This window comes from Gigantopelta aegis, chromosome 6 (assembly GCF_016097555.1).
Source record: "Gigantopelta aegis isolate Gae_Host chromosome 6, Gae_host_genome, whole genome shotgun sequence".
Lineage (NCBI taxonomy): Eukaryota > Metazoa > Mollusca > Gastropoda > Neomphalida > Peltospiridae > Gigantopelta > Gigantopelta aegis.
Window position 1 is genome coordinate 89,620,869 of NC_054704.1, and position 10,061 is coordinate 89,630,929.

At 35.9% G+C, this 10,061-nt stretch overlaps 1 protein-coding gene across 1 annotated transcript; it reads right to left on the reverse strand.

The window, feature by feature from the left end:
• Positions 1–6,189: 6,189 nt before the first annotated feature.
• LOC121374778 lies at positions 6,190–9,119 on the reverse strand. Its single transcript, XM_041501887.1, has one exon. It carries the CDS (start codon positions 9,004–9,006, stop codon positions 6,190–6,192), a length of 2,817 nt encoding a protein of 938 aa, XP_041357821.1. The 5' UTR covers positions 9,007–9,119.
• Between the last annotated feature and the right edge of the window lie 942 nt (positions 9,120–10,061).

Sequence of the window (10,061 nt, forward strand, 5' to 3'; positions counted from 1 at the left end):
ATGGAGTAATTAATGGTGGTGTGTAACCTTAAAAGGACTAGATCCTGAGTTTTTGGCGATTGTTAAGAAGATTTTGACCAACAAAGACTTTTTAATGACTGTAATTGCATCTTGAATGTATTTTTAAAAATAAAATATCAGTGATTGTACATTAAACATGTTTCTGATTGCCATGGTGTTTGTACTAAGTCAAACTTCATTCTATTTCCTTTTATATCCCAATATATATATTTATCCAGCAATCACTGTATACATTGGCAAGATATGATGACTAGATAAATCTCTATATTTTCAGTCACTGACCAAAAATATAGGTCACGTGACATAAGACTGACTCGACTGAGTATTTCAGAGTAGATTTTCAAAAGACATACTCTTTAAATCATTTGTTGAAGTACAGTAAATACAAATAACTTTTAGTTTTGCGATAACAACACAAAACTTGTATATTTATTTATGAATTACAGTTTAGAAAAGCTTTTTTAATGTAACAGAATGTACCTAGCGTCTTACAAATAATGACATCATGGATCTTGTATGACATCATACGGCAAAAGTCTTGCTAGGTTGACAATACTCGATTTGCGTACACAAAACTGAAATAAATAATGATTTTCCGAATATTCCTGTAGTTTTGCAGGATAAAAGAAATAATTGGTTACTGTCTTAAGATATTAGCTTTATCCTGCTCAGGTAGACTGGTGAATGCAGCCCAGCAGATTCTCACTGCATTTGCCACTCTAACCTTCGCAGGATAAAGCCAATATCTTAAGACAGTAACCAGTTATTCCCTATATATATATATATATATATATATATATAGAGGTTATTACCAGAGTGTTTTTCGGTATCATCAATATCATATATTAGGAATAAAAATTGTATTATGCGAGCGTCTGGCGAGCATAATACATTATTTTTATTCCTAATATATGATATTGACGATACCGAAATACACGAGGGTAATAATCTCTTTATCATATAAGCTCAAGCTTAATACAACGTGTTATTTGTAAACTGTACACGCAACTTTAATTCCACTCCGCCATTACTAGATATTCAAATGACGAAGAATATGTGGCGCAGTGTATTTTTGAATGGAAATGACGTCAAACTGGAATGACGTCATTCTGGATGTCCTTACATCAAAATAAAGTTATGCCTAACGTTTTTTGTTTTCTGAATGCTGGACAGCTTTCATTGTCAAATTGCCATTGAAATGTTTTTATTTGATGACTATGAATGCATATGTCAATCATGGAGTGTCACCCAAGTACGTTTGCTTAAATGTCAATAAACCTAGTGCCGAGACCTCGACTAATTTACATCTAATTTGCAAAGTTATCAAATTCTTAAAGTATGTGATCTGAAAAATATCACATACTTTGATTGCACTGAAAATATAAGATATTATATGATATATATATATATATGTATGTATGTATGTATATGTTTTGTGTACATACAATGTTATTGGGATATCAAATCCAGTTTGAGCGATCAAAAACATATTGAATATACAGACAGTCATAATATTGTAAACAAGAAAATGTATTCAATATCACTTATATTTAATACTAGTTGTTACAAAATGTTATTGGTTGAAAACATCTTACAATGCAACAAACTCAGTATAGTCTTTTTAACTCTGTAGACTTTTATAAACACTTGTATACAGACTTTTTTACAAATTCTCCTGTGGTGAAACATAATTTACAATTATTGTCCAGTAAACCAAAACATTCATATTAAAAACAAATAAGAAACATGATTCAGGCAGTATAATAAACAGGTTTGTTTTATCTCTCACACAAATAAAAAGAACCCTAAACAATTGCACAAACACATTAAATATACAAATAACAAAATAGCTGACAAATCAAAAACTTTGCCAGATATGAGTGAACACAATTACCTCCCTTGGCCGGTCATCTTACAGATGTTCATGCATAAAAAAAAATAAGCTGACTTGAATGGGTCCTGAATTATAACACACGCCTTGTGGAATAGAAAGAAAGAAATGTTTTATTTAACAACACACTCAACACATTTTATTTATGATTATACAGCATTAGACATTGAGATATTGAGAGACAAAACCTACTGGGCCACTCTTTTCGATTAGCAGTAAGGGATCTTTTATATGCACCATCCCACAGACAGGGCAGCACATACCATGGCCTTTGGTATACTAGTCGTGGTGCACTGGCTGGAATGAGAAATAGCTCAATGGGCCCACCAACAGGGATCGATCCCATACTGACCACGCATCTAGCAAATGCTTTACCACTGGGCTACATCCCACCCTGGTGGAATAGAGCAACACTTCATTTCTTTAGTTTAAAAAAAAAAAATAATAATAATAATAATAAGCATGTCAGAAAAGAGCATAATTCTTCATTGGAAACTTGTTCACACCATTATGTGATGTATGTGGTTTAGGATGATTCCTCCACCCTCCCTCCACTTTAGCAGAGTTTAACAATGTGTTAAACTCTGCTAAAGTAAGGGCGGGATGGGGAAATCTCTTGATGTAAGAGTTTACTGTTCTTCAGTTTACATGTATTTTATTGCTAATAATCTGATTTATATTTTTTTTTACTTTTGTCTGACCAGAGACCAAAGACCAACTATATATATATATATATATATGCCATTAGTGACCACAAATAATTCACAACCACTGAAGACTTAGCTTGTTGTGGGTTTTGCATACTAACATACCATTTGACAAACCAGTTAGGTGTTGTTTTTCTTACCAAGCCTGTGCTTGAAGAAAGAAAATGAACATCTATGCAAATCAGTATTGTTAAAAAAAAAGCAAAGCAAAATTAAAAAATCAAATTGAACAGACATGTTTTTGTTTTGTTTGTTTTTTATGCTGAAAGTTTGAAATCCTTAAAGGGATATACCCTATTTTCAACCCGTGAAAATTAACACTAAGTTTGTTTAATTTACAAACCTGTAACACATTTGGATAAAGTTACAATTGAGTGACTTTGAAATGGTGAAATACCCTCTAAAAATAGACTAAAAAACGACTCCATAACTGTTACTTCTCAGACACACAGGCGTTTTTAAAAATATGAGAAATATATTTTGTGATATTGAAACCACCAAAATGACCACAAAAACTTCAAATGTAAGGAAATGGATAATCTAAACAATACAATCTATGCAAAGTATGATTTCAGTTTTTTAAAATGGCTCCAACAGTGAAAAATATGTCTTAGTGTTTAAAAAGTAGGGTATGTCCCTTTAATGTGTGTTTTTTTAATTACTGATATTCCACACAATCACATAAATTTAGAGTAAACTGATACATTGTCAAACATTAATTTACATACAAGTTTTTGCTTGTTAGAAATAACTTCATCTAAAATACCATCTAATTCAATCTTTGCAACCCTAACCGCCAACTCACCCTTTTGATATGTACTAAATTCTTTAGAAGACTGAGTCTTCAGACCATTTTTTTTTTTTTTTCCCCTATTCTTTTTCATTAATCCAAGTGATAGTGGCACACAATACACTAATGTGTCTTTAATTGTATTAACCATAGAAATCACTAATTGGTTTAGCCATAAAACCATCTTGCGTTATCATCAAAACTATAATATAAAGATCCATTCACACTGTTTTGATCAGTGTAAGATTTTTTTTAAAACAACTAAAATTAAATAATTATGTTATTTGTAGATAAAATACACATTTATGCCTAAAGGGACAAACCCTAGTTTTTAAACACTACAGCATATTTTTCATCATTGGAGCCGTTTATGATCACTGAAATCAAACATTACTTATATTTTTATTCTTTAAATTATCCATTTCCATAGAACCGAAATGTTTCTGATCATCCTGGTGTTTCTAATACCCAAAAATAGTATTTTTCATATTTTTAAAAACACATATGCGTCTGAGAAGTAGTGGTTTATTGATTCGAGTTCTAGTCTATTTTTAAGGATATTACCTATTTTAACATCACAGACTCTTCTGTTACTCTGTTGTAACTTTATCCAAATGAGTTACAGGTTTGTAGATTAACTAAATTTAGTGTCCATTTTTTATGGGTTAAAGCTAGGGTCTGCACCTTTAAATTTCTTAAATGGCGTATTGTTTTACTATATCTTCATAAATCTTATATGTCCTGCCACAAAAGGATAAAGTTCTATGTAAGTTCTAGACAGATTTAATCCATTGTATTTGGTAGCATGTAATATTATGCATGAATGTAATTTTTGTTCAATTTCTGACAAAGTCCACTGGACATTGGGGTCTTTCATATTAAGCATACGTGTGATAATTAATATCCATACAAGTTCTAGACTAACAGTCCATTATGGTTTTTGATATTAAGCATGATGTAATAACTGTACACATCTAGATATGACCTACATTCACAGAGTCCACTGGACTTTGAAGTTTTTGATATTAAGCATGATGTAATAACTGTACAAATTCTAGATATGACCTACATTCACAGAGTCCATTGGACTTTGAGGTTTTTGATATTAAGCATGATGTAATAACTGTACACATTCTAGACATGATCTACATTTACAGTCCATTACATAGATGTTTTTCATATTAAACATCAGTTTAATTTACTAACCTGTTATAGTCTTGAACTTCCTTATAACATCTACATTTACAAAGTCCACTAGACTTTGACGTTTTTGATGTTAAGCATGTCAGTAATTACTATACATGTTCTAAAGTTACATACAAGATCTACATCCATAGTATCAACTGGACTTTGTGGTTTTTAATTTTTGTGTAATACTGTAAATCAGGAAATGTTAGCAAATTTAGCAAGGTCATACAAGATGCTAGTATTTCATGATGCTAAATTTAAAAGGAGGAAGGAAGATATTGAGAAAGGAAACCTGCTGTTGCCACTTCATGGGCTACTCTTTTTGATTAGCAGCAAGGGATCTTTTATGCATCATTCCACAGACAGGATAGTACATACCACGGCCTTTGTTACACCAGTTATGGAGCACTGGCTGGAACGAGAAATAACCCAATGGGTCCACTGACGGGGATCAATTCTAGACCAACCGCAAATCAAGAGAACACTTTACCACTGGGCTACATCCCGCCCCTCTACATTTAAAGAGACATACAACAAACTGTTCCAGAAAACTTGTATGTGATTGTCTTGTTAATCACAGGATTAACTCAACTCACAACAATGGTTACATGCTATTGGTTAAACCAAAAGGATAGCAACCAACAATAGTTAGTTAGCATGCACATTACTGTCATTTTCTACCAAATTCAACATGTCTGTAAGCTGCATAACATCAAGATTTGTCAAAAAATTATTTCAGCTGATCATACAACTTAAACTCATTAGTTTTTTTGTTTCTGATATGATGACCTCTCTTAAGTATTATGTTGCTAATATGTCACTTACTTGGATTTCGCTAAATTTTAAGATCGCTAATATTTTATGATTTACAGTACAGATCTATAAACTGGAGGGGAGTGGTAACATCCTCCCACCAGTACGGTTGTTATATTATTTCCAGTAGACACAAGAGACAAGTGAAAATGTTGCCATGAAGAATGTATTATGAAAAAATAGGATAAAAGGAAAGAAGAGTGACTGAGTTAGAAGTGTGGCATGTGGCAAAACATTTTGAGAATCACTGTTCTAGACAGTCAGTCCACTGGATTATGGTCCCTTATGAACAGTATGAGTTTTTAATTCCTATATAATTTCTACTGCAACTGAGTCAGCTAGCTAGATGTTGTGACTTTTAATAGCAAGACAAATGTCTGTCCAAATTCCAGACTGACTCAATAAGTTGTAGACTGACTATATAATAAGTTCTAGACTGACTATATAATACATTCCAGACTGACTATATAATAATGTCTAGACTGACTATAGAATAAGTTCTAGACTGACTATATAATACATTCCAGAGTGACTATATAATACATTCCAGAGTGACTATATAATAAGTTCTAGACTGAATATATAATAAGTTCTAGACTGTCTATATAATACATTCCATTCCAGACTGACTATATAATAAGTTCTAGACTGACTATACAATACATTCCAGACTGACTATATAATAAGGTCTATATTGTGTTCTAGACTGACTATATAATGAGTTCTAGACTGTCTATATAATGAGTTCTAGACTGACTATATAATGAGTTCTAGACTGTCTATATAATGAGTTCTAGACTGTCATCACTCTCTCCTTCTGAGTTGGATGCCTCACAGTTGCTGGAACTGAAGGTCTCCTGTGGGAATGCACTGTCCTCTGATTCACTGCACACATACCAAGGCGTCTCCTTTGTTACTGGAATAGGATCATCAAGAAACACACCATCATCTTCCACGAAGGCAACGTTTTCATACACAACACCCTCGTACTCATTCTGATTCAAGTAACTAGTCTGTTTTGCATGCTTATCGAGGTTAAATGTGTTCAAAACTAATGTGGTCATCTGACCATTGTGCCCACTGTTTGAAAGTTTGGAACGTGTTATTGCAGACGCTTGTTGTGGAGACAGAGAAGTTTCTGTAATATATTTCTCATCACAGTTTGGTGGGCTTAGCTTGTTTTTCACCACAGGTTTGAAACTGCTGTGTTGACTTCCAATGACCGGCGCAGTGACGGCCATCTTTGGGAATAACACCACACCTTCCTGGGTTTTCAACCAGTTTGAGAAACTGTCTGCAACAAAATTATTTATTATTTGTAAACTGTCTTCTTTACAGTCACCAGACATGTTGATTTGCATTTCGTGTTGGTTTTCAGTCCGCATTTTACTGCTTGTTACACCATCAACCATTTCTGTCCTCTGTAGGTTCTCTGTTTCCCTGTCTGTATAATGACCAGCAAGTGGCAGACATTTTTTAACTTCATGTTGCTTCCTGCCACGTGTTTCACAGACATTCACAAATGAATCATCAGGTTTTGTTCTGTTTGTGTGATGGATCTCAAGACCAATCTCAGACAGGACTTCACCTTCCTGCCCTGTATTATTATGAGTATTTGTTGTATTATTTGTGACACTGATTTCTGCCTCATGTCTTGTCCTTTGCACTGGTGTTCCTTTCCTAGACCAGTGAACATATTTTTCCTTCACAGAGTTTGTCAAACTGTCACACTTTTGAGGCTGACTACTACCATTCCTTGACTTTTTATTCTGTGTCCTCAGTTTGACATCCCTGACTGTGCTTGGTAGTTTGAATGAACAATGACAGTAATATTCACTTTCGCTATCAGACACAACAGGTCGGCTCCTACCAATGACTGTCACAGGAAGTTTAGACCAGTCTAGTGTTCCACAGTCAGTGCTGTACCCATCAGAGTACCAGTTGTGTGTGTTTTCCCTCATGAGAGACCTGCAAGATGCCAGACTCCTGCGTTTGTTGGAATCATCGATTTCTAGATCCGACAGACTGTCCCAGTGATCTGTGAGAAGACAGGTCTGGGAAACAGACTTTTTCTTTGGCTGAGGAGGCAGCCACGGAGGTCCACTGTCCAGACTGCTTCCATCTGAGAGACTGTCTTGAGCTTGTCCTGGTGAACACAGTTCTTTAAAATCCAACGAATTGTCCACAGCTGTATCACCAAGTACCTCAGTATCATCAACGTTGATATATCGTCGATGCACGTAAGTCCCTGCTGACTGAAAACTCACAATTGATTGCTTTTCATGGTCACTATTTTCTCTTTCTGACAGTTGTGTTTTTCTGTTTTCAGATGTTTTAGATGCTGTCAGCCCAGACTCCCCCATCATGGACTTCATTTCCGAATCACACGTGTCGTCCAGCAGGGAGTCGTGGAGGATGTTCTTGTAGTACTGTCCACTGTACACCGCACTGCTGTACTGACTGAACCAACCAGCACTGAACGGTCTCTGCATCTTTAGCTTGTGCTTCACACACAGACTCAGCTTGCAGTTGATGCAGCTTTTCTGAACACAGACCAGGGACTTGCCTTCTGCTGGAATGTTTGAGATGCTCACATGGAAGAACTTGTAGTACACTGCAACAGAGACGATGGCCACAAAGAAGGAGGCAGCAGAGATGAATATCATGAGGTAGCGAGATTCGGTGTCCTGGGATGATGACTTCAACAACCACACTATGTTGAGGGTCCCATTCTCCAGAAACATTATGATGTAGAACATGATGTAGCGGAACATGGGATTCACGTGACTGAAGTTGATGAATGTAAACACGTACATGTAAGCGACTAACACTCTGAAGGAAATCTTGTACGCCGTGCTGCCCACCGACTCACTGACTGCACTGAACACTGATGTACACACACAGACCAGCATGGTGAGCCAGTGCAGGCTGATGACGAGAAACAGCCACTCTTTGTAGAGCGTGGCGAACAGGACAAGAGACAGGACACGTGAGATGATCTCTCCTGTCCTCCACAGCAGTCTGAAGACCATCCCTGGCCACGGCAGAACAATGTCCTCAGCATCACAAGTCTCGTGTTGTCTCTGGAAGCTGGCTAAGGCCCAGCTCGTGGACAGAAGACTTGATCCAGCAGCAGCATAGAGAATCCACGGCCATAACAATGGCGTCTGCTCCAGAATCAAGTACGCTTGCACCAACATCAGGGGAAATCCTGCAGCAAAACCATATGTCATTCTCAACAGGAACAGTTCAGCAACATCTGCTTTCTTGGTCAAGATGTTTCTTTCGGTGATCACTGAGACATGTCTCCACGTGAAGCCCATCTGAAGCAAGTGAAGCACAGCCATGATGATGGACTGACATGTCGTCATGCTGTCACCACGTCGGTTCAAGAGCAGTATGGCTGACAACAGCTGTACAAAGACTAGAGGAATTATAATGATTCCTGTGATGAGGCTGAACCACTTGTGTTCTAAGTCATAGCTAACCCACAGACAGTAAGCCAGCATTCCATTTGTCACCAGCTCGGCTAGGTGCAGCAGGAGAGACAGAATGATGTGCAACACAAAGCACCCAGACACACATTTGTTTCCCATGATGAGCTGTTCAGATGTCAAGGTCTTCAGAGTTTTACAATGTGACTATCACTCAAATCTGTCTATACTTCTTCATATCTGTAAACACAATTTCAAGCATTCTAGAATCCAACTTCTTAACACTTTTTATAACAAAACAAACACAAATAAAATCTTTTTTGGATCAAATAATTTGTTATCATTCCAGTTTTCTGTGATATGTTCTCTCAAATCTGATATTGTATGTATCTATCTCTGTGTCTTTCATAAAAGATGCAATCAGGAAAAATAGCTATTAAGATTTAAGGTTGACCAGTTCAATATAAGTTTTATCTCCACACTCTCATTTAAAACGTTCTGCCTGACGAAACAACAACACTGACTATAGTTTGCTTATACTCCAGGTTATCTTTCAGTGATCATATTATTTATTCAGTCTGAAGATATTTCACATAAAAAATCCAACACATGAACTGTACAAGCATATTGGTAACCACCTCCTGTTATTTTGTTACTGTGGAAAATGTCCATCAAGTGAGATGTAGAAATGAAACTTCACATTCATAAACGTTACTACATGAACAGTAGATGCATATGGTAACCACGTCCTGTTCTTTAGTTATTGTAGAATGAGTCCATCATTTGAGATGTAGAAACTTCAGATACATAAAATGTACAGAGTATACTGAGGTGTGCAATGTAACTGACATGCCTGTAGAACATCGGGATCAAACAGTGTCTTATCATTCACGTTTTAAAATTGTTAAAAGATGTTTTCAAGTTCTACACCACTGCGTCATGATACAATCAGGTGGTTTAGTTGTCTGGAATACAATGTGAAAAAGAAGCACATTAAACTATCTGAGATTGTTGTTGGGTTCTTAGAATCTGAAAAGCTGTATCAGTTCAAAGTTGCAAGGCTTTGTGGAAATAAGCTGAGATAAATCTAGAATTTCCAGATCCGTAACAAATTATAGTGCAGTGTATTCCTGAGCCAGAATTCAAACAGTCTAAGAAGTGTGGTGATAAACCATCACCTATACACCACAAGTAATCATTGGTCAATTTGTAAAGAA